At 39.3% G+C, this 26,895-nt stretch overlaps 1 protein-coding gene across 7 annotated transcripts in view; it reads left to right on the forward strand.

Moving 5' to 3' along the window:
• NFIB (nuclear factor I B) overlaps window positions 1–26,895 on the forward strand; it is a 545,046-nt gene that overhangs the window by 323,120 nt on the left and 195,031 nt on the right. For 6 of the 7 annotated variants that reach the window (XM_075316949.1, XM_075316952.1, XM_075316955.1 and 3 more), the window contains exon 2: window positions 992–1,523. In XM_075316949.1, the coding sequence (XP_075173064.1) occupies window positions 992–1,523 (532 nt within the window). Of the gene's footprint in view, window positions 1–585; window positions 698–991; window positions 1,524–26,895 lie in introns of those variants that run through there. The other variant, XM_075316953.1, reaches the window with a different exon arrangement.

Consider the following 26,895-nt stretch of genomic DNA (forward strand, 5'->3'; position numbering starts at 1 on the left):
TGTGTACACACTTATTACTTATTTTACTGACGCCTAGAGTAGTCTAAGGGGAAAGCTTTTTGCACATAGTGGAGTGTTCAATTGAATAGTATTTGTAAAAGTATTCCCCACGCACTTTACGCTTTGCTACTTATGATGAATACATGACTAGATTTCAATCCCATAGGGTCCAAGGAGTGATATTAAATTACCAATTACCTCGGGTGCTTATTGAGAGATCACTTTCGTTAATTCAGTCTTGGACATTTTGGACATTTTTTTCATCTGTAGAGTACTGTATATTTCATTATAGAAAAGTATTTGAATGATAATATTTTATTAGCATACTATTAATATTAAAACATCTGCACAAAATCAACCTGGCGATATTAATCTGCTGAAACACCCATTCTTTGGTAGCTTTGCCATTGGACTTGTGTAATTCTAGTGCAGGAATGCCTGTCTCACCAGATAAGAAAATGGATCAACTTTAATAGCGCATGCTCGCTTATGCCAATAGCAGTCTCTTGCTGAGAGCATGCTCTGAAAGCGGGAACTGAGTGGTACTGCACAGAGCTGGTAGCTTTGCTTTGTTTCCTTGTGCCATCGAGAGGAGAAATGAACTGTGGCATCCGCTGTTACCTCCTGAAAATTTAGTTTCTGTTTTTAACTGTATAGTGTTCTATTTGGGAAAAAAAAGATCCAGGAATTGAAAATGGTACTGCTTCATGTCAGAGTGATAATGGAAAGAAAGCCTTACATGTTTGGTTGAATGTGTTGTTTTCTCTTTAAGAATGTGTTCTACAGGACACAACTAGTTATATTTCAAGTAAAGTCATCTATGTTATATAGACTCTATAATTACCTCCATATTGGTGGATGGGCTCGTACATTCATAGTTTTATATCTTTTTTTTGAATAAGATTACTTTTTTTATGTTTTTCATATTTCAATAATTCCTTCAAAATTACTTGATCTAATTTTACATTTCCTTTCTTTTTTTTTTTTTTAGGATGAGTTCCATCCATTCATTGAGGCACTTCTCCCACATGTCCGTGCAATTGCCTATACATGGTTCAATCTCCAAGCCCGTAAGCGCAAGTACTTCAAAAAACACGAAAAGCGAATGTCGAAAGATGAGGAGAGAGCAGTCAAGGATGAGTTGTTGAGCGAGAAGCCAGAAATCAAGCAGAAATGGGCGTCCAGGCTTCTAGCCAAGCTGCGCAAAGATATCCGCCAGGAGTACCGGGAGGATTTTGTGCTCACCGTGACAGGGAAGAAGCACCCCTGCTGTGTGCTATCAAACCCAGACCAAAAGGGCAAGATCCGAAGGATTGATTGCCTGCGGCAGGCCGACAAGGTCTGGCGTCTGGATCTGGTCATGGTCATCCTCTTCAAAGGCATCCCTCTGGAAAGTACGGATGGGGAGCGGCTAGTCAAATCACCACACTGCACCAACCCAGCACTTTGCGTCCAGCCACACCATATAACTGTATCGGTCAAGGAGCTTGACTTGTTCTTGGCGTACTATGTACAGGACCAAGGTAAGCTTAATTCCCCAACTATTTGATCCTTCTCTGACAATGTCAATGGTCACAGTCAATTTTTGAGTAATGTAAGTATGATTTTTCATTGTGCCGTCAATGTTTCTGCGTCCAGATTTTTATGATGTTGCATAAAGTACATATCTAGGGAAATACCACTTATCTCAACATATATATATATATATATATATATATATATATATATATATATAAATTACATGTAGATCATGCATATAAGTAAATTCTGAGTCGTATGACATGGCGAGAAGGTATGGTATCACGTATATATGTTTGGACTTCTCCACATTTTGTACAAGTGTTCCCAGATTTATTCACTCCACATAAAAGTTTGGAGTAGGAGTATGCAGGTACAATTGTGCATAAATGTACATACGGCCTAGGGTAGCGACGCTGGTGTTCTTCCTTACTTTAGACATTTAACTGCAGTACCAAGATGCGTGATCAGAAAGCCGTCCTTCATATACACATTCTCCATTTGAACCCAGTACACTTTCTAAAGGTTAGGGGACATAACTTTTCATTTGTTCACTGGAAAGAGTGCTCTTTTCCAATCAGCTGGTTTACGTTAGTTTATGCCAATAAATGAATAGAAAATGCCCCTTTATTTCCCAGTGTATTGTATGATATTCCACATAATGCCTTTCTTGTGAAGCTATGAAATAAAACCTGTTACTCCTCCTATTTAGTACACACTGAACTCCTTGACTTGACATTACTGTCTGATAATGTGGTGCATTCATTATTATGTTGTAGCAGCATTAAATACTTGGAAAAAAATAAGACATAAGGGTATGGAGACCACAGGTGATAAGAAAGGTGACATTTCTGTTATTCAGTACATAATTGGGTCCTGTTACAAGGGTACATAAATTGCCAATAACATGAACATAGACTAATAATAATCGGTCAATTGCTTTCACTTATTTGCTTCGATTCTATTCATCCTGTCGTGTCGACATTTGAAATCTATAGGCCAGTGCTTCCGTTTTCCACAGCTTATTTCATGTATATGTTGCACTTATACATATATGTATTAATAATTGTGAAGTTTTGCTCGTTCAGTCGATCGCTTGTTTCTTTCCTCTACGCGTACATTTTACACTATTATTGGTAGCACATTCTATGAGATCACTTTTATGTCAGCATAAAAAGATGAGTAAATTAGCCATGTTTACACTGGATGACGATTGTGAATATACATTTGCAATAACGCTCATTTGCCCCATGTAAAAGGCTCCTGAGTAGTAGAGTTCAGTCAGTGTAAGACCTCTTCTTTTCACCTTAGTACTCTAAAAAATGATGTCTAACGAAATAGTCCCATTGTACTGTATGGACTTCAGATATGGCCCTAACTGTGACACGACCCTTCATAGCCTAGATAGCATACTCAGATAGTGCGCCCCACAGTGATTGTTCACACCTAAATGAATGTTACTATTAGCGTGTTAATGAGTCTCTTGAAGCTTTCATCTTAATCATTTGACAAATGACTTTTGTTTTTATACCGGCACATATTTCCTGCGAAAATATTTCATTTTGATGTGTTTCATAATCCCTTCCACTGAAAAAGGACCGATATATGCAATGGTGCGTAGTTCGTGTCCATGAGGTGGAAGGGTCCTCAGATGACCCTGGTGATTCACAACCTTGCCTTACTGCTCCTTGTCCTTAACTGCAGATATCAGGAACAATATGTCCCTCGTGAAGGAGCTGCTCTATTACATAGTAAGTGGGGAATTAAGAGACAAGTTCTGTCCTATTATTCTAAGGAGGTCTGAGAAGACAGAATCTATTAGATGGTCAGCTCTTCTACTACCCGCCTTTAAGGGGTTGCTGTATTTGTAGTACCTGGGATCAGTACAGCTGTCCTACGAAAACACAGACCGACAGTGGAAGGACGAATAAAGATACTCAAGATATCACCTTCAGGTAGAGCCTGTGACAGAAAAGAAAGTGTACTTCCTGGTGCACAGAAATTAAAGAAAAAACAAAAACATTTAATTAGAGGACAGCGCCTTATGAAGAAACTGGGTAACTTTATTTGCTTTGCCTTAAAATCCCAATTGGGGGCAATTTTAGCACAGTAGTGGTATCTCAATATGGTTCATTTAAACCAATTTCCCAAATCTCTTCTTATTTTTTATTGCATAGTATTTCCCAGTGAAGATATTGTCTCTAGAAGAGCCCATGGCCTATTAATTGCAGGTCTGGGCTTTCTCATTCTAATCAAAGAATGTTTTGTAATAAAACTTTCTCTATACTGGGATTTCAATTTCATATAGGAGTATAAATGTCTTCCAAACATCGCTGTTAGATCATTATAGTCATGGTGGTTTATTGTCTTCATTTACTACACGTGATCTTCTAACATTTCTTAGTTACTATCAGGCAACTATAGTTGTGAGAAGGATCGTGGTGACAGCGATTTGTCTCGCAAATAGTTAAAGTGTCAGATTTTTTTTTAACCCTTCCTCTGGTTACGTCATTTCTGGAACCTGAAAGTTTTGACTGGAAATATTTGGATATACTATTGCAAGACAGTGACCCGACTTGTTACTAAATTGAAAGAAGAATATCAAGAAAATTTGACTAATTTGTCAAGCACAGTAATGGAAAGCAAAGTGAAAGCTAACTACTTCACATAAAAGTTACGTCATTTAGGAGTATAAAACCTAAATTGTATTTTGTTAGGTGGATGATATATAAGTATGACATGTATTTGCACTATCTCTCTATCTCTCTATCTCTCTATCTCTCTATCTCTCTATCTATCTATCTATCTATCTATCTATCTATCTATCTATCTATCTATCTATCTATCTATCGATCTTTCCAAATTCTAATATCTATTTAAATATCTTTAGCTCTATCTTCTATCTATCTTCTATATACCTATTTATCTTCTATCTACTATCTATCTTCTATCTATCATGTATCTATTTTCTAATATCTATCTATCCATTCATCGTCTATCTATCTATCTATCCATCCATCTAGTATCTATTTATCTATCTTGTATCTATCTATCTATCTAGTATCTATCTATCTAGTATATATTTATCTATCTTCTATCTATCTATCCATCTATCTATCTAGTATCTATTTATCTATCTTCTATCTATCGATCTATCCATCTTCTAATATTTATATATCTATAGTTCTATCTATCCATCTATCTTCTAATGTCTATCTATCTACTATTTATCGTCTATCTATCCATCGTATATCTATTTATCAATCTAGCTATCTACTATCTATCTTCTAATTATCTATCTACTATCGATCATCTATCTACTCATCTTCTAATATCTATTTATCTATCTTCTATCTATCTAGTATCTATGTATCTATCTTCTATCTATCTATATATCCATCTTCTAATATTTATATATCTATAGTTCTATCTATCAATCTATCTTCTAATATCTATCTATCTATCTACTATCTATCGTCTATCTATCCATCTTATATCTATTTATCAATCTAGCTATCTACTATCTATCGTCTATCTATCCATCTTATATCTATTTATCAATCTAGCTATCTACTATCTATCTTCTAATTATCTATCTACTATCTATCATCTATCTACTCATCTTCTAATATCTATTTATCGATCTATCCATCTTCTCTCTATCATCTATCTTCTATCTACTATCCTATCTTCTAATACCTATCTACTATCTATCTTCTATCTGTTCATCTTCTAATATCTATTTATCAGTCTAGCTATCTTCTATCTATCTACTATCTATCCTCTATCTTTTTATCTTCTAATATCTATCTATCCATCTATCTATCTATCTATCTATCTATCTATCTATCTATCTATCTATCTATCTTCTAAAATCTATGTATCCATCTTCTAACATCTATTTATCTATCTATCTATCTATTTATTAATCAATCAATCTTTCCATGTATGTGTACATTTTGCGCACATAATAAATATTAGAATTTGTATGTTGCTAATGAAGAGGGGAGGTTAAACCATGAAATTCATACTAGATGGCGAGGAGACTATTTTTTTTTCTTTAGATGCCATGCACGAAAAGAGGATGGGTAGCTCGAGTGCCAGTGTTGGTTGGCAGTGGCATTAGGATTGGCATGAGCCCCTCTTTGTTTTGCTCAGAAGGCCTGTGATTCGCTGGTTGGCATCCGCATTGCAGTCTTGAGCGATGCTTCAATATATTGACAATTTCCAGACATGGCAAAGTCAATAATCCGTGTTTAATCCTTTTTCCCCTAAATATTATCAGCTTTACAATATTTCGTATTATACTTGTATACATTATAGATTTTGCGGTTGTATCATTTTTACTTTTGCTACATCAGTTTTACAAACATGTTACTATACAGACTCTTGCGCTTTTTAACTATTTCTCTGCTGGAAATTTCTACAGACAGAATTTTGCAACCCTATCTCTTTCTACTGTTGGATTTGAGTATTTAGGAGGAGCGAGAGTGTCTGTTTATAGTGGAGAATCTGCAGATAGAAGAAAAAATACCATAAAAAAAGTGATCCATATATCCAGGATAAAATAATGGGATACATGTAGTAATAGCATCAAACAGTCCATCTCTGCACTTGCTGTAGACATCTTTATATGGACTTCATATTGTCATCCTGCCAGGCGTCTCTTTTCTTATATTTTATACATTCTTTTTTCTCTCCTTCTGTGGACTGCTGCTTTGAGATCCGCCATTTTGGTTGTCAAGTGCCAAGATTAGAAAAAAAAAAGGCAGAGAATCTGCATGATGCCAATAATGGTTGCCACTGGCACCGAGGTTGGCATCAGTTCCTCTTTGTCTCGATTCTGAATGCCTTTGATTCGTTGGTTGGCATCCGCAATGCAGTGGGCAAATTGTAAAGTTTTTTGACAATCACAGAATGAAAGCTGCTTTACGTGTTTGTTTCAGGGAAAACCACAGCTTTCAATGCCTCTTTGTCTGTGTGAATGTACATGTGTCTGATGTGTGTGCCCAGCATGTATGTATGTATGTATGTATATATATATATATATATATATATATATATATATATATATATATATATATGTATATATATATATGTGTGTGTGTATACATATGTATATACTGTATATATATGTATAATATTTGGAATGTTTCAAGGTTACTAATTCCACAGCATTTATAGATTTATAGTCCCGGTAATTAAGTACATCATTGGAAGCAGTAAATGTTCTGCGATGTGGTGAAGTTCTCCTGAGTGACAAACGCTGGGCCGGGACAGGAATGGGTTGCTGTGTAATAATGGAAATGATGCCACCATTGTATATGATAATATAAAAATGTAGATAAGTGTTGCACAAAGTTCCCAGCATGGATATGTGCACGCTCCTTGTAACTTGACATTGATTAATGATTTTCACATTATCAAATGGAGCAAAAAGTCACCACTGAGAAAAGGAAGTGCATTACACATAAAAGGCATTTTAATGAGTGTGTACCTAAGGGGCATGCATATAAAGAGGAAGGCGACGCATAGCTGTACTAGACCCCTGCTTATGATAACTTCTCCTGTGTCATGGAAGGAGGGGGTACATACAGAAATACTGCTGAAAGGATCCCATATTTTATCTGACTGTCCCTCAATGTCCACATATTTAGAAGAAATGAAAATACACTGTTGCCTGTCCTACATTTTAATAAGTGTCTTATTCATTTATGATGCAAAATGTAAAGTGTGATATAAATGGCCCTTTATGACATGGGCAAGTACTAATGAGGTGTAAATAGCACACATCTCCAATTATGTCAGGTGCTGTGAAATTGAATGAAATGACGTGCATTGCATAATGCATCGGGAATCTGCCATTCTGTTACTATAGAGTGGATCGTAGCTTGTGAAGCCAAGTCGTAGCTCAGTTGCCCCTTCTGCTTGTCAGTCGCATCTCTTGTGTGTGTTTTTCAGCATACTCGTATTGGAAGTATCATTTGTATGGTTACACAGGGCTATGCATGGTCCAGATGGTGACAGTAGGTGAGGATCTTAGTTCTCAGGAGGGATTTGTGAGAAAAGACAGACGGAGACGCATCACAAAACCTTGTTATACTGAGGATGGGTCAGATGCATCATCGATGTGTATTATGTCTAATATTCATAAACCAGGATCTCGTGTGACTCCACAAAAGATAGTATAATTTACCTGAAGACTATCAGTCTGCTATAGAGTGATTTCACTGAGCAATGTATGCCAGTATTTTCCTACACACAGGTTGGCGACAGATCAATAAGTCAGTAGATCAAACCAAAAGCCAGGTCTTAGATATTGAAATCCTGAGAGGTGAGGTTGGAGTATTTGGGATCTTTTTTTTTTCCTAGAAAATTGCAAAGACTCTTCTCATCCCCTATGCTCTGAGGGCCATGTGGCAGACTGAGTGGCAACTGTGAGACACACAGGGCCCAGCTGTCATTAAGGGTAGCCTGGCACCCGTTTCTTACTAGGGAATAGAAAGCTGTTAGCTGCCTGCATATTATGGCTTCCAGTTCCCAAAAAAAAAAAAAAAAGGAATCAGCTTGAAATACGGGGTAATAAATAAAAGAATAATAAAGTACTCTATTTTGTGGCTGGTGTATTTTTTCCCCAGCACTTTGGGGAACAAAGCATAGATCAATTTATTCTATATCTACATAATTAGGACATTCTGCTAAAAGGGAAAACAACAATCCCAGGAAGCTAGGAGGGTAAAAGGAAAAGGAGCTACATAGGGTTAATATCATACATGTCAGCTACCCTATGTAGGATGCTGCTCAAGTGTTAGGAAGTGCTTTTATATTCCTTGCTTGTCAGGTAAAACTACAAGTACCGTTTTGCCATCCTTTCTGCACTTCTCTCATCTTCTTTTAGGACTCTATTTTGGGTGTAAATGAAGATGGAGGAGTATTCCAGTAATTTCAGAGTACTCAGAAAATCACAGCGTTACATTAAAGTACACTTTCACATGTGTCTAAACCAGTGAGTCGTCTTTATCAGTGTAATACATTGCACTACATGGAAGTTCAGTTGAGATAGATGATATCTCTACTTTTTATTTCATCATCAAGATTTACACCATGGATAGTTTTAAAGAATGCCTGCAAGCAGCAAATCATAGCTTACTTGTCTTAATGTTTTTATTATTATCAAAGCAGAGTCAACTTTTCTTTTTAGGTGTCATTGCAGTGTTTCTACTATAGGGCAATGTGGTGGCTCCTTACAGCGCTGGGGTCCAGGGTTCAAATCCCACCATGCAGTTTGTGTAGATCTCCTCACTCACATACTGATAGGGAATTTATTTATTTGTCTGTACAGCACTGCAGAATATGATGGCGCTATGTGAGTGAGTAAAATAAATAGACATATTTACAAAGGAAACGCCAGGAGTTTTTACTATGTGAATAGACAGTATGCATTAACAGCATAAAATTACATTTTTTTGCCACCTTTGTGAAATCTGAATGCTGCTGTATATTTTTCTTTTTATATGCTTGGCACAGTGGGCACAAAACTGCCCAATGAATTGTAAAGCGTTATTAAATACTTAGTATTGATTTATTTTATTATCGGATGGCTTGTTTTGTACACTTCATAGCTCCTTCCCTTTTCGTTTTAAGTTGAGTCAGCAGTTTGTTTTTTTTTATGTGTTTTCATAAGCGAGCAACATATCAATAGTAAAGCCATTATACATCTTGGTTTGTGTACTAAAATTTCACAGCATGCCTTCAACACCTGGGGCGCAGATAGCAAAATAAATCTAATGTAACAAAGCTCTTCTCATTGATTATTCTTAATATACTGTTGAGCTTTCAGAGAAATACAAAATAAAGCCGGCACACTTAGATCAGCGCTTCTGTAATACGAAGCCAAGCGCTCAAATCATGGCTCCAACCTAAAGAAATACCTTTTATAAGACATATTCCACTGACTATTGAGCAATCGTCTGTGCTCAATGCAGTATATTTATCTGAATCTGTATAATATTAGAAGTTACAGTGTAGATTGCTTTTGACCTGTTGCATTTTTTCCCTTTTTACTTTGGTACGGAGATATGGTGAAATATATAAGTTGTAAACTTCCGCATCTGTATACGCAGATGACTTACATGACATGGACCGAGGTAGCACAGCTTATTTTGCTCAACTGCCAAATAGAGGTGCAAATAATATACTATAACAGTATTTATTAACCCCTTCAAGCCATAAATGCCTATTGACACACAAGTGCTAGGTTTAAATTTTATTAAATTTTTTTTTTTCGATGGAGGAATGCTGAGTACGACCCAGGTCACATGGCATCCATTCAAAAACATTTACACCACTGAATTGTGGGCAGTTCTTCCCTGTTGTAAAAGACCTACTTATTTTGTAGACTTTCTAATCAAATTTAAGTACGATCGCTTTCATTAAAGGTTTATTTCCACCTTTATGGCTTCCCAATCTTTTTTACTGACCCATGAACTGATCCCATAGTTTGCTAGGTCAGTGTTCACATCACCACGCGTATCAGCTGATGCACTTAATACTACGTCAAACACTGCATGCTTTTGTTCTGGTCTATTTTTTACAGTACAAACTGTTAAAAAAAACATGTCTGCAACAGTTTGACAGCCACTATGATCAGTTGAGGTACAAGAAAACTGATCCTGATTCAACTGATCATCGGAAACCCAGCTGTAGTTATGACAGAGTGAGAGGTATATGCAATTGAAAACCTTCCCGCTTAGATGGCTGTTGGTCATCTTAAGAGCCATTGCGCATGTTGTAGTGCAGCACAGAACGGTGGCCTTTTGGTCCAACTGGTTTTCAGCTAGCATTAAGAATAAGAAGAGATTTGTTTCCTCTGCCGTGGAGAGCAGCTGAATGGGTTAAAGGTTTTTCAGTCGCACAGTGACTTGAAGACAGCAGCAGTGCTCCAGAATAAACAGCTAGGCCTATTGAAATTCTTAATTCATTTTCAACTTTGGTTTGTGGTTGAGCCTTAAAAACACCCAAATTAATTGTTTCCAGCAGTAATTTCTAACCCACTGTTGTTTTTAGGTGCCGTTCAGCCAGCTTTAAAAGTATTCCAAGCGAAAAATGAAACAAATTGTTGTGATTTGAAGATGATCCTCTGATTTTTGAACCCTCCTGCACATGTTAAACAGACCACTATAAATTTTTCCTGCCATTGTAAAAAGAAAAAAAAAAAGAACCACTTGTTTTATGTGTTTTGTCTCTGCTTCTGGCCATAATGTCAGGGACCCCCGCTGAGTGATGCAATGCTTAGTGTTAGGTTTAATTGACCAGAGCTGATTTGTTAAAACAATTCATTTACGAGGGCAGTAACCGGACAGCCCAGGCCAAGTTTGCTACCTGAATCCCTTGACCTCTACAGCCGTCTGGGTCAAGGGACGCCTGGCAGCCATTTGAACTCTCCCTTTGTTTGCTGGTGTCACTGTTTTCCATGTGAATCTTTTGTGGTTACAGCTGACAAGTAGGCCTCAGCCATGGCTTTACACACCAGTGGCTCTCAAGCAATCCCTCGGGAGGGGCCCAGTCTTCTGTTTGATGTGGTCTGGCTGTACTTGTTACTTTTGTTTGCTGACAGTAATAGGGACAAATTGGCACAAGAGGTGTCAAGAGGATTTCCAGCTTTTTAGGAGGAGACTTCATTTCACCTCTCTGGCTCGCTGCCTTTTTTTTCCTAGTGACCCATTCACAAATCTTTTTAGCTTCACAAATCTGTAAATATTAAATTGCAAATGTAAATCATTTCACTGCATAGTAAAATAAATACATATAACTGCAACTGATAATGATGCTGAGTTACTAAAGTTTAGAATATGTCAACAACCTAGGCTGCATGAAGAAGAGCGGGTCCCTCTACTTAACTGTCTAACTGTTGTTACTATAGCAAGGATCCAGTCTGTGATAAAGTGAGAGATCCTTCCAAAATTACATAAGTACCGTATGTTCTTATAATGTTATACTGAAAACGAATAAATTCGGCTGTTTGGCAAATCATCAAAATCCTAAAATTCAGGACCATAAAAGGGTACGCGCACATAACTGCGGTGTTTTGTCCTGAAGCGTCATTTTTGTTGTCCTATCTGTCATTTGTGCTTTTACGCCAACATCTTTTCCTAAATCAAATTTTATATATAAGAACGTTGCAGCCAGACTGAAGAATGATTCAGCTGAGTTCTTTTGAAGCCTGAAGTGGTTAAAAAAGACTGAATGTTTGCACAGTAAATCATTTTGACATTGCTGAGCATAAGTTAAAGGGATTTTCCCCCAAAGTTCATTTTATTCTATAGATGTAGGAATATTACTATGTTCCAGAATTGGATGTGTTTAAAAAACAACTGCTACTGTGCTGAGATAATCGTATATTATGCCATGTAAGGCCTCATTCACAAATCAGTGTTTGTATACCAAAAACCAGGAGTGGAACGTACAGAGAAAAACTATAATTAAAAGAAGACACTCCTGGTTTTGGCATAGAAATACTGATGATATCCTGATCAAAAATACTGACGTGTAAATGAGGCTTCATGGCTGTTTTTGTCCGTGCACGGAACATGGACTGATCATTCCACATCTCCTGAGCAAGGGAGGAAGTAAAAACGTATACAGATATTACATGACGGGATCGCAGATAATTCTTTCTTTGAGGTAAAACAGTTTTTGTTTTTTTTTTTTTAAATAATTTTCCATCTGGTGTTTTCGTTAAATGTTAGATTGAAACAGCGCATCACCGCCAGATATAAGTGGATTCAGCGTATAGAGGTTGTTCAGCATTAGACAAAAATTATCTGTTTTTTGTATAGATTGTGTGTGGCATTGCATCTCAGCCCCAGTTACTTCAGTACGTTATTCGGCTGAACTGCAATACCAAATGCAATCCATAGACAGATGTGGCACTGTTTCTGGAAGGAAACAGTCAGGTTTTCCTTTAGCCTGTGCAACCCCATATTTCTATATGATTATTGACTGCATGCATAACCATATAAAAGAAACACACCATGGGAACTATCTCATGTTACAATTGTTGGATGGGGCATTTGGAGAAGAGAGAAGGAGCAGACCATATTCTAATTCCCATTCACCAAGATTATAAAGGGCTACAAATCCGTTTGCTTAAAAAACAAATTTTCTTTCTGTTAATAAGTTTTGATGGCGTCCAATGCTCTTTATAGGACACCAGGGAGGCAATAAAACTGTTAATTGATCAGAGGTCATCTTACTGGCCAAGTCTGGATAAAATAAGTTTACTGCATGCAAAAGTACCTTGCAAGCTTCATGGGTTTCCACACATTTGTAAGCATTTAGAGCAACAAGAAAGAATTTGCTGTAATTACTGCAGAGAACTTAAATTGTCACTATAATCATCCATATGAGGAGGGGAATAAAGGAAATAGTCTAAATAGGAGGACCCATTGTTCCCAGACTATGAAGGCATATTTTTACATTCCGAACCTCAGCAGAAACAGCAGAATTTAAATGGTTATCTTAAAAGAAAAAAAAATTTTGCATAATCTTAAAATGGTACGCATATGTTAGTGCTCAATATTTGTGGAAGTGCTGTAAATCTAGCTTGGCTGCTCCTTCATTTCTTCAAGTGCTGTATTTGTAGCCCAAGCAAAATATTGTGCTCAATGATTTATGAATATCGCACCACATTTCTGTTCTATTTACAGAGACCAAATAGGGAGAGAAAGCTGCTTACATTAATATGAGGATCACTGGTCTTTTAGGGATTAAATAGACTTGTTATGCTGCATTAATCCTTTTTTGGTACATTTGAAATGACTTCTTAGCGCTAACAAACACATCATTAGGTCCTAGAATTAATCTACTTTTTACCCTAAGACATGCCTCTAATATAACACATGTGGCAATGGAAAAAAAAAATCATACTGCAGGTTTGAGATCAGAATCGCAGTGGGAGATGCTAAGTAAAACGGTCAATTGGATTTCAAGGCATTATAAGCAGAGGAATAATAATAAAACAAGAGAGAACGTTGAATGGCAGAGAGCTCCAGATAGCACGTCTCCGCACATCTGGTGACTATTTGTACAGATCGGGTAATAAAGGAGAGCAGCATTTAGCAACCTTCAAATACTTGCTGGGCTAAGAATTAAGTTGTCAAAATAGCAACCTTGTAATGATTACAAGTATTAAGTAAAACCTTGTCATGTGTTATGGCCATTTCGCATTGATGATTCCTAGAGGTGCAGAATAAATGAGTAGGTTTTGTCTTGCTTAACCTTTCTATGGTAGAGCCATTTTCTGGCTTTGGATAGGGGATAACTTGTGATTTTGGGAAAGCCCCTTTAACTTTAATTGTGCTTCCTGAGAGGAATTGAGTGGGAAAAAAAATCTGTAATCCGTGGGAAAACTTGGATTACTTGCAGATATTGAATGACTTTGCTACATTTTTCAGTTGTTTCATGCAAAGGGTAAAATCTGTAGTGAAATCAGCAGCGCAGGTAAATTTCTTCACACATTCTTTACCCACGATTCTATTTCCCTGGAAAATTTGAATGGAGAGTTGGCAACATATCCACTCATGTGAACAAACCCTAAAAATATGGTACTTTTAGAGGCCATTTTAGAGCAGGGCCATTTGCAGAGGGTTTATGGCTGCATGCAATACTCTAACAGAAACTCCATTATATGCCTGCAGAAGGTAATGTATCTATTGCTCCTTCTGTCATTGCACTCAAGATACCCAAAGTGCTTGTTCTTTGCCTAAGGCCGGTTCTACACTTCTGACATTCACGGTCTCAGAATGGAATACAATGGCCTGGCCAGTTGTGGTGTTTAGGTCAGAAATAGTGATGAGCGAGCACTACCATTCTCAACTGCGTATAATGGAAGTCAGTGGGGGATGCAAGCGATGTTATGGGAAATCTGGAAAGATGCATAAGTCCCCATTGACTTCCATTGTACTCGGGTACTCGAGTCGCGCCCATCTGAGCACCTAACTGCTTGTTACGAGTACTGAGCATCCGAACATGGTAGTGCTCTCTCATCATTAGCCAGAAGGCATGCAATCGATGTGAACATCGGACTGTGAATGATGGACTTGTGAAACTGTCCGAGGCTTTTATATTCAGCTACTAATATTAATGGTTAAATGGCCACCTTTGCATTATAGCCCCATTGCACTCTGTGGGAGTACTAGCCACAATAACGTTGATGTAAAAAAAACTACACCGTTAAATACTAGAGAAAAGCTACTTACAACTATAAAATAAGGTTGTCCAAGGTTTTCTATTAATCCTCATGATCGGAGTGACTGGTAGAAATCTGAACTCTTGGTAACACTACAAAATAAGAGGGCTGACAGGGCTGAACTGTAGTACCAGACGCAGAAACATTGAAGCCCTAGTCTCTCCATACTCTTTATGCCAGTAAGAAAAGAGCAGCTTGGATAGAAATTTACAATCAGTAATGTAGTAACAAGCCTATTTGATACTCCTTTTGGGGTGCCCTGTTCTTTTAAATGCGTGTCTGTATCACAATTACAGAACATTATACAGGAAAATTCACATCTGCTTTACACAGTCTGTAAACTTATATCTAAGGATTGTGGTAAGCCTCCAAAAATGGACCACAGATGTCATAAAGGTTTCAGAGTTTGCTCTTGCCGCCTCCGCTGTAAAATTCTATTTTGTGTTTGTTTACTGTCATTACCCAGCGCTACCTTCTGCTTTGCCATGTAATCAGTATCTGACAGTGGGGATCAGTTCACAGGCTTGCTATGGTACTATGCAGTTATCGAAGAGCTTGAATTGGTCTGCTGAACTGTACTAACGTCTTTACAAAAAAGAGACTAGTAGAAAGCAGTGTCTAGTGGAATTTCAATCTGTGTACCTTATGAGTTATACAACGTAAACTATTTTCACAGAAGGGTGTTGGTTGCCCGGGGCTTGTGGCCTTTGTGTTATGACTGGCATTCTTAGCAAAGGAGACTTGTAATTAAATAGACAGTAGCACAATTATGTAAATCGCATTATACAAACCAATTTTCTCTTTACATAGCCTGTATTCCATCTTCAACTGGTAAAAAAATACTGCAGTTGAGGCTGGATTAGTGATCCACTGCTTCCAGTGTTTCTGTACTATATTACTGCAGCTAACATTGATCCGGTATTAATAGTAATAAATAGATCACCAATAGACATTTTCTCCTTTAATTACAACCAACTTAAAGTACCACTCCTGTTTTTTTTTCTTTCATTTGACTTCTGGAGTGGTATCACTAACGCTAGTTGCCATCTTCTGCTCTTCACTGTGCCACTCTGCTCTCCGTCCACCATCTTGTGATCACAGCTTCTGATTGACTGGAAGTCAGAGCTAATGTTCACAAGCTCTCAGTGTAAGTCTATGAGAGCCTCATTCTGGCTCTCATAGACTTACATTGAGAAGTGACTTTCAGCTCACACAGCCATTGTAGCGATCTGGCAGGTCACCAACTGCAGAAGATGACCAGAACAGCGCTGATAATAGAAGAAGACGACGGATGATAAGTATATTTCTGGGAGAAGGGAGCGTACATTAGTGATACTAGTCCATTGGTGAAATAAAATAAATGCACAACGCTTTAAGCATTCTATATATCTTGGTTGACACTAATTAAACAAAGTAAGCATTTTGGCCTCATGCACACAGATCCAAAATATGATGACCATTAAAAAATTAAACTGATCCATGCAAAAGTTTTTTTTTCCTCACATCCTGGTAAATAAAAGTGTGATGTGTTCTGCTTTCCCGTTACAGTACACTGTGAGCACAATTATTGGGTGAGTATTTTGACTTTATCGTCATTTTTATTCATATTTTCAACTCCAAGCTGTATAAACTTGAATGCTTATTAGGTGAAGCATGCCAGGTGATATGTATTGTGTAATAAGGGAAGGTGAGGCCTAAGAATATTAACAGCCTTTATCAAGGTGTGCAGAATTGTTAGGCAGCTTGTTTTCTTCATTATGAATGGGCCAAAAAAAGATTTATCAGACTCTGAAAAGTCAATTTTTTTTACAAGTCTACCAGGGGGATACAACAGTGTTGCAAAAAGCATGTTCAGAAAAAACATGCACCTTAACTGCCAAAGAATTGAGAAAAATCAAATGTGACGTGATCTGGAACAAATTATCCTCCAGTGCTGTCATATTCCAGAACTGCATCCTCCATGGAGTGTCCTGAAGTACAAGGTGTTCAGTGCTCAGAGACATGGCTGAAGTAAGGAAGGCTGAAACCCGACCATCACTGAACAAGGCATCTAATTTGAAACGTCAAGACAGAGCCAATAAATATCTGAAGATAGATTTTTCATTAGGTTTTATGGACTGATGAGATTAGAGTGACTCTTGTTAGACCAGATGGATGGGCCAGTGGCTGGATCAGTAATGGACACAGACTTCCACTTTGATTCAGACTCGAGAAAGGTAAAGATAGGGCATGGCTATAGGCTGGTATTAGTGTTGAGCAATATGCGAGTAGCAGACAGTGCTCGCTAACACTATAGCGAGTATGAATAGTCAACTACTCGTTCAACACTAGCTGGTATTATTAAAGATGAGATAGCTGGATCTTTTCAGGTTGAAGATGGACTCAAACTAAACTTCCAAACATACTGGCAGTTTTTAGAAGACATTTTATTTTCTTCAAGAAGTGATACAGGAAAAAGTCTACATCTTTTCAAGAAAACTATGTTTTTTATGCAAGTGAATACTCCATCACATGCATGGAAGTACTCCACTGCTTGCCTAGCTAATAAAGGCATTGAAGATGAAAGGATAATGACATGGCCCCTTCCTCAGTTGAGTACTTGTGGGCCCTTCTTAAATGGGATTTTCTAGTGAAGGAAAAAAGTCACTTCTGTGAACAATGTCTGGGAGGCTGTGATTGGTGCTGCCCAAAAAGTTGATCATCAACATGAAGGCCAGCGAAGTAAGACTTATATGTGATAGTGTAGTCATTATGGTAGTGCAAGCAAATCAACCACAGTTGTACTTATAAAAGTTGCAATAAGGGACCCTGGTTGTGTGTTTCAATCCACCCCGACGCCGTTTCGCCTCTTGCTTCTTCTTGGGGCATGTACATGGGGAGTGAGTTGTACTCTTTTAAATAATGTGAATTGGCCAATGGGGAATCCTTTTAGTTAGTTTGATTTGATCTCATCTGGCTCTATACCTTGATGTGGTATGCGTCTATTTTTAGGGGGTTCTCATTGTTTATACCTATTTTAATTACTTTTTAATTATATTAATAAAAATATGAATTTTGAATTATTTAATTTGGCATGCTTGTGTTCATATTCTGTGACTAGGCTCGCACTAAATGTGTATAGATTAAGAAACTACCTCATGTTTGAAAACTTAGGACTGTTTTTGAAAAGAAGGGTGGCCATATTTGTCACTGATTGTTTTTTAAGTGTCGATATGTATTTTTGTACATTTTGAGTTGTTTGGTTATGATTCTCACTTTAACGTCTTACTAATGGGGTGATTTTCTGTTTTTTCTTTTTTGTTTTTTCCTCCTCTTTTAATCTGATCAATAGACATGTGAGGCTAACAGGCGATGGTGAATCTCCGATCCACCCACACCTTTTAACCCCTTAGATTATGCTGTCAAACTCTGACAGCGCTATCTAATGTGCTCCGGCGGTGATTGGGCCATTCATGGCCACCATCGGCGGCCCTATAATGTGATCACGGGGAGCCAATGGGTTGTCATGGTAATGCAGAGTCAGACGCTGCAATGACTCACTTCCTGTGAATGCTGGCACTGACAAGCACACAGCATTTCTGTTGATCAGAGCGATGCTGAAGCAAATGCTTTGATCAACAGAAGCGATTGGATAGTTTAGCCATAAAGTTCCCTAGGGGGACTAGTAAAATCAATAATAATAAAAAAAAAACAGTTAAAAAATATGAAAAAAAATAAAAGTTCAAATCACCTCTCTGTTTGCCCTATTAAATATAAAACAATAAAAAAATACACATTGCTATTGCCGCATTCAGAAATGCCCAATCTATCAAAATATGAAATCAAAATATGAAAATATGAAATCAATTAATCTGATCAGTACATGGCGTAGCGAGAAAAAAAATTCCAAACGCCCAAATTATGAAGAGATATTTGGACCATTATTGAATTGCTCTTTTGGAGAATATGGTGTCACAATAGTGCTTTATACTGTAGCACAGGCTGAAGGTTTGTGCACTTGGAATATGCTTGAAGACATGGGACCCGATACATAAATTGTAGACATTTTTAAGTCATATTTTTGTCTTGTGGTGAAATTCGAATATGTCAAATTCTTCAAAATGGCAACGTTTTAACACACGTTTCTCAAAATGCCATAAAAATTATGCAAAATTTACTGGTGTAGCTAAAATCAGACCAAGGGAACACTCTAGTACATTTCCACAAACTTTTGCAAACTTTTCAAAAAGTTACAAATGATGAATGGGGCGAAAACATCTAGAAACCCTAAACCCCATCCATAATGGTGAACATGAAAGAGAGTGGGAAGACATAAAGTAGTCTTTTTTAAAAAGGCACAAATTATAAACTAGAATTGGACACAAATGAAAAACAGATGAAAAACACCACAGACTAGACAAAAAAAGACACAAATGCAATAATGAATTTGTCCTTAGTGTAATCTTTTGTATTAAAAATCTTAAAACTTTGGAAACCCATCCTTCCAGCACTGATCAATAATGACCAGGTGGGCTTCGTCTCGGGTAGAGAGGCGAGAGATAATATTATAAAGACTGTCTCTCTGATGGATTGGGCCCGGAGGAGGGAGATTCCTATGTGCGCCCTGTCGATTGACTCGGAAAAGGCCTTCGACAGGGTGCATTGGGAGTTTATGTTCCTGTCACTTAATCGCGGTCCCGCGATTATGGGCGGTTGCTTAGGAATAAACATCACAGCACCGCCCATAATCTTAACCCTGCGTGCACGTCACCAGCGGTGACGCTGGGCACAGTGCTCATCCCCGAGAGATGGGCACTGGGCATGCGTGGGGATGGCTGGAGCAGTGGGCGGCGTCCAGAAGTATTGAAATCAGCGATGGGGGCGGCATACAGGACCAGGGGGCAGAATAACGGCCATCAGGCAGCCCGCCCCCGTGACGGATTTACAGAATCAGAAGCCAAAAAGGTACAACTTTATAAACACTTTTTTTCGGTCAGAAAGTGGGCACAATCATAACAGGGACCTTTATAGAATGCAGCCCAGGAGCTGCAGAGGGGGAATCTGTTAGGTTTTAGGGGACATTTCTGCTGACAGGTTCCCTTTAAAAGTATTGGACTAGGGGAGAACATGTTAAATAGAATCACACCATTATATGCCACACCAACTGCGCAGGTTAAAATAAATAGTTCCTTGTCTCGGCCTTTTTGAATTAGTAATGGGACGAGGCAGGGCTATCCACTCTCACCACTGTTATATGTGTTGACCATGGAGTTTCTCGCTGAGGCGATCAGATCTCACCTGTCTATCAGAGGACTGTCTGTTAGGGGTGTGGAGCATAAGTTGGCTCTTTTTGCTAATGACCTGCTCCTTTACATCACGTCCCCGGTCACCACCATACCAAATCTGATATCGGAGTTTTCTGGCTTTGGTCGCCTCAGCAATTTCAAGGTGAATTCACATAAATCTGAAATCCTTAATGTAACTATGCCGCCCGAATTGGTGTCGCAACTCCGTAGCTCATTACCATACAAATGGGCCTCGGAATCTCTTACCTATGTGGGTATTAAAATACCTAAGGACCTGGATAGTCTTCCGCGTCTGAACTTCCACAAGGCGATCCATTCTATTGAACAGGATATATCAAAATGGAACAAGCTGAACCTTTCCTGGTTTGGCAGGATCAATGCGGTCAAGATGGACCTTTTGCCCCATCTTTTATATTTTTTTCAGGCTCCTCCCATTTGCCTTCCGGCCTCCTTCTTTTCCAGACTTAAGACTCTGATAAATTTGTCTTGGCCAACAAAAGATCCCGCACCTCCTATCAGATTTTGCATAGAACTAGACTAAATGGAGGGGCAGGTTTACCTGACTTCCGGCTCTACAGTTTTGCGGCCTTGGGAACCTGTATTTTGGATCTCTTCCATAACAGAGGAGATAAGTGTTGGGTGAATATCGAGTATAGCAAGACAGACAATGGCCCATTGCCTGAGATTTGGTTGCCAGAAAGCATTCCTAATTCCATGCAAGAGACATCGTTTCTGGTACGGAATTTGTCTAGGTGGGTCAGGAGAAATTTGGAGGCGATTAAGCTAACCACTATCCCTGGTCTGCTCACTCCACTTTGCGGAAACCCGGGGTTTCCAGCAGGTGCATCTGGCCAATCCATATTGCACAAGAAAAAACAAGATCATCCCATGGTCAAAGACTACATAGACCACTCAGAGGTTAGATCTCTATCATCTCTTTTCCTAGAAGCACTGGTTCCTCCGGGGACTTATAAGAGTCAGACGAGTGCAATGCGAGAAAATCTCGCATTGCACTTGGATCAATGTTATTCACTGAGGGAGAGCAGATGGTCAGCTTTTTTTCTCATCCAGATTCTGGATGAGCAAAAAATCGCAACATGCTGCGATTGTCAGCGATAGACGTGTCACTTGCACAAATACAAGTGTACAGGTGTGAGTGAAACATTGGACGGCGCTCGGATGACATGAGAGTGCAGTGCGATATATGCATCAGCTGACAATGGAGAAGATGGAGAGATTTATCCCTCCCTTTCCTCCGCAGCTGCCGCCCTCTCTTCCGCATCTGTGATCTGCATGACACTCAGCTCACGCTGGCAGCACACCGGGAGCCAAGGGTCATTAGCATACACTTGCAACGGATGGTATACTATCGTGTGAATCCAGCCTAAGATATTTAAAGGGATACTGTCTTGTCCGGTAATGCTTTTAACCTGCAGATATGGGATATCCAGAGGTTAATGGCGTTATAATGGTGCTTTCAGGACTGTAGCACTAGGGAGAAACTGAATTTTATTTGACCCGGGAGCCGCAGTCTTTCAGTTTTGAAGGCGTGCCCAGAGCAATTAGTAACTGTGACTGTAATTTCACTGGGAATGCCTGCGTGACTGAAAGCCAGTGGCTCCTGAGAGAAATAAAGTTCATTTTCTCCTGGGTGCTGCAGTATTGAAAACACCTTCGCAACACTATTAACCTGAAGATTAACCTTATATCTGCAGGTAAATAGTGTTATCGGACAAGACGGGTTCCCTTTATGGAATATGTATAAGGAGAAACAGCTAGTTATCTCCCACATGAATAATATCAGAATCATTCTCACCATGTAGATATTTGTCATGTTTGTCATGCAAGCATTGGAACACCAGGGCTACTTTCCCATGGTGAGTATTTGGAAAGTTTTTGATTTCAGGAGTCAGACCATTCAGTTAAATTAGGTTAATTACTTTTTTTTACTGTGTTTTTGTCTCTTTTTGGTTTATCACATTTTAAATTAGGCTTTGTGTTGGATACTTCTTGGTATTTGGCTTTGACAAAACTTTATTGGTGCAGTCTTATGCGAATTACATGCGTTTTTAGTGTGTTTCCACAACGGCCAAGAACTCATCAAAAACACATTGTGGGAACTTACCCTATTAGGTTTGGGGGAAATCTTCCAGACTGTGGCGATGACATTTTCGTTATTCCTTGATCTACCGTACTTTGGTTTACATGTTCACAGAGCGTATTTGAATGCTGCTTTATTAGGCATATTTCTGCTTTGTTTATTGGAAACCTCCAATACCTTCGGGAATCGCTGCTGAACTTTGTCCTTTGTACATAGTCTAACAATTTTATATCTGCTGATTTGATTGCACCCCGTTGGTAACTTTATAGCAAAGTCCACGCTGGTCTTTTGCTTAATATACTATGATGAATGACCTGAGTAAATAATTACTTTATTATTGCTCATGTCGCTGTGTTAGCATCAATCAGAGGAGTGTGTGTTTGATTGTTGCACCACGAACAACTGTCACAGCTGAGTGAATGTCACACATGACCTGAAATTCCCCTATGTGATACAGTTTAAAGTGATATCAAGTAATTTCACTATTCCAGTATGCCAGACTAATATTAATAATACCAAGCACTTATTGCTTATGTGATCCTTTTGTTTTGCAGTGATGGGCATTCATATTCCGCCTGTCTGAGCATATGGAAGCCATAGTGAGGGAGGTGTTTGCATCTTTCCAGCTACCTATACTTTAATTGTGTTTTTGTTTTGTTTTCTATGCTATTCCACGTTGGCTAAAAGTTTTATTAAAGAAGATCATTACATTCAGCAAACAATAAACCACACGTCTAGTCAGATCCATTACTTTATTACAACTTTGTACAGGACGTGCATATATATATATCTAACACGTCCGTTACTGTGGAAAAGAATGTATAGAAGAACAGCTTGAAGTCAGTGTAAATTTTCTCAAAACGTCACGGTTTTAGAGAATCCTGAAAATTCAGTGTAGTAATTACATCCATGCTTTCGGCTGAGGGTAAAAAGAGGGAAGGAAAAATATGCATTGGATAATGTCATTCATCTGTCAAACATGACAGTGTGTGAGGCACTGCCCTACATTCTTTTGGTTTTACAAAGATGGTTGTGACTGTTGTGCAAGGGTACCCACATGAATAGTGGTTTGGTTATGAGTCACATGAAGTTTTCCTATTTTCATCCCTTTTTTGCGTGTTTTCACCAGATCTGATTTCACTTTCTCTTGACTCAGCATTGCTGTGCAGTACTAATCAGCGCCTCACAAAGAAGCCAGACGTTTCGCACATCCTTAATCTAACACAGAGCTCCAGTTGCTCTGCTGGTGGTCTTGATGGCTTCTTAAGGATTTCGTAATGACAATCAAACCAGCCTATTTCGACAGCCGCTTCACTTGATGCACAGCTTTACCTTACACTTGTTCTCTACAATTGTTATTAGATTTGTAGCTGAGGGCTTTGGGATTTGGCTGCAAATCATTATGGCTTCCATTATGTCTTAAAAGAAAAGATCTGAACATTATATTAACGCCTATAACTACAAGTAACTTTTGTAAAACTGTAGGTTTATGTACTATTAGTTGTATACTATGATTATTCCTTAATTTGACATTAGTTTGCGAATGGTGACAAATTATATAGAAATGTGACACATTTACACCCATTAACCATAATAATAAAACCACCCATCTAATTTTGTTTACTTCTGGACTATGCTGCCCTAACACAGCATGGTGCAATGCACTGTGTATTTGGTCATCGAAGGGAGGAAAAGTTCTTCTGTGGTATTGGTCCAAACGAACTTACCTTCTCTCCTTGTATGAATTGTGGAGCCTTTCGGAGGTTCACTGGTTTTCCTAACTTGGATAACTTCTGGTAGGTACTTACCATTGCATATTCATACCAGGAACACCTCACAGGACCAGCTGTTTTGGCTCTGACCAGTCGTCTTGACATCACAATTTTGCCCTTGTCAATTCTGTTTCAATACAGCCATTGGCCACAGCAGGTAGGGGGATTTTGGGCCACATGTTGCCAGCTGCCTGTGTCGTCTCATCCTAGGGTTGAATTCAGACAAGCACTGATATTTGCAGATCGGTTACGTCCAAAAAAATGGGAATGTGTTTTTTTTTCTTTCAGCTTGTCTACATGCTACCTTGTTTTGCAAAAATAAGACACTGTCTTATACTTTTTTTTGCCCCGAAAAAAGCTCTAGGGCTTATTTTCGGGATAGGTCTTATTTTTGTTGAAACATAGTTGAGGTTAAGTTTACCCCCTCCAAAAAAGCAGACTCCCCACTTCCCAGGAGACTCATATTCACCAAACCCTGGACGTCTGCATGGCTCCTAGGTCCTCCTATGATCTTCGACGTGCGCTCCCTGCAGGTAATCTGCATGCTGCATCCCCTGCTTCTGCCCGACACACTCACATACATCAGATCGCGCACACACACACACAATCAGATCAATCACACATCAGATCGCACACACACACTCGCCACATCTGGCAATATGGATAACTTCCGGCCAGCAGGGAAAGATGGGACAGAGTACAGAAGAACACATGAAGGACCTGGCGGGGAAATGCATTGATGCAGGTCCTATGCATTCCACCGCACTGCGTCTCAGGATTCTCTGCCGACCAGAAGAAATAAGAATTGCTGGATGTAGCGAGTGTGTGTGTGTGTGATTTGATGTGTGATTGTGAGAGCCTTCTGATGTGTGATTGGGTGTATGATTTGATGTTTGTGTGTGTGAAATCTGATGTGTGTGGGTGTGCGATCTTATGTGGGTGTGCGATCTGATGTGTGGTCACGATCTGATGTGGGTTCGCGATCTGACGTGTTTGTGTGCGATCTGATGTGTGTGTGTGTGCAGAATCTGATGTGTGTGCGCAATCTGATGTGTGTGTGCGATCCGATTTGTGTGTGCAATCTGATGTGTGTGATCTGATGTGTGTGCGCAATCTGATGTGTGCGCGCGATCCGATGTGTGTGTGCGCGATCCGATGTGTGTGTGTGCGCGGTCTGATGTGTGTGTGTGCGCGGTCTGATGTGTGTGGGTGTGCGATCCACTGCAGGTCTTCCCGTTCAGTCTGGTGAGTATGATTGTGGGGTGTCCACTGTCTATAATGAAGTGTCCTGCATTATTCTTTAACTTTTTTAGCTGCATGGACACTTCATGATTGAACCGTGACTATGGCTTATTTTCGGGGTAGGGCTTATATTTAAGCCTTGATCTGAAAATGTTGAAAATCCCTGCTAGGGCTTATTTTTGTAGGAGGGCTTATTTTTGCAAAAACATGGTAGACGAGTGCAGGAACTACCTACTTTATATTTTCTTTAGTCTGGAACAGACTAGAGCATGAGGTCTCTGGAAAATCTCCCATGTGCTCTAGCACATAGACTTAGGCGGGCTTTGCACACTATGACATCGCAGGTGCGATGTCGGTGGGGTCAAATTGAAAATGACGCACTTCCGGCATCGCATGCGACATCGTAGTGTGTAAAGACTCGATGATACGATTAACGAGCGCAAAAGCGTCGTAATCGTATCATCGGTGCAGCGTCGGCGTAATCCATGATTACGCTAACGCGACAGTCCGATGTTGTTCCTCGCTCCTGCGGCAGCACACATCGCTGTGTGTGAAGCCGCAGGAGCGAGGAACATCTCCTACCGGCGTCACTGCGGCTTCCGTAGGATATGCGGAAGGAAGGAGGTGGGCGGGATGTTTACATCCCGCTCATCTCCGCCCCTCCGCTCCTATTAGCCGCCTGCCGTGTGACGTCGCAGTGACGCCGCACGACCCGCCCCCTTAATAAGGAGGCGGGTCGCCGGCCAGAGCGACGGTCGCAGGACAGGTGAGTCCATGCGAAGCTGCTGTAGCGATAATGTTCGCTACGGCAGCTATCACAAGGATATCGCAGTTGCGACAGGGGCGAGCACTATCGCGCTCGGCATCGCAGCATGCAAAGTGCCCCTTAGGCTAGTTTCACATATCCGGCTTTTCGCCGGTTTGACGGATGCGGCGCACGACAGTACAGTATGAAACAGTACAGTGGCAGCGCCGCAACTTGCGGGTCACATGACAGCATGTGACCGGCGCTTGTTTCGCTGCCAGTGTACTGTATACAGTGTACTGGCATGTGCCGCATCTGCCAAACCAGTGAAAAGCCGGATGTGTGAAACCGGTCTAACATTGGTCATCCATTATTCACATGTACTAAAAAAATGTGTGACTGTACTCTTAATGGTATAACTAATCGGTATATTCAGGCTTAGATAAGAAGTTAACTTAAAGGGGATTTGAAACAGTTCACATGAGTGATCATGAGAGTGGGTGCCTTAAGCCCTGAGATGCCAATTATTGGTGCATTGAAGGCTGAAGAAGGAGAGTTGATAGGGGTCTTAGTGTTCAGACTCTCTCACCGGTCACATGTTTACAGTTACTTTGTTACATTTGGATTGTTTTACTTCATGGAGCAGTTTTGATTTTACTGTTGGGTTTTATTAAAATTTGGACAGCTTACCTGAAAAGGAGCAAGGTATAAAAAAGCATGAAAAACAGCAATTAGCGAGTCCTGCTGCTTTATATCTTTGCATAAGCACAGAAAGGTACAACAATTTTTCTCATATAAAATGCCTCCATATAAAACGAAAGACATTGAAATGTGACTGTTCACCACATGGTATGCATTATGGGGGGAGAACAATAGATCTGTTTTAAATAGAGAGAGAGAAAATGCTTTTCAGTAAGCTTACATGTATGAAGTAAGACTCCAGATTTACCACTATTATCAAGCTTCTCACAAGTGGTTCTGCA

This window comes from Anomaloglossus baeobatrachus, chromosome 1 (genome assembly GCF_048569485.1).
Source record: "Anomaloglossus baeobatrachus isolate aAnoBae1 chromosome 1, aAnoBae1.hap1, whole genome shotgun sequence".
In the NCBI taxonomy this organism is placed as follows: Eukaryota; Metazoa; Chordata; class Amphibia; order Anura; family Aromobatidae; genus Anomaloglossus; species Anomaloglossus baeobatrachus.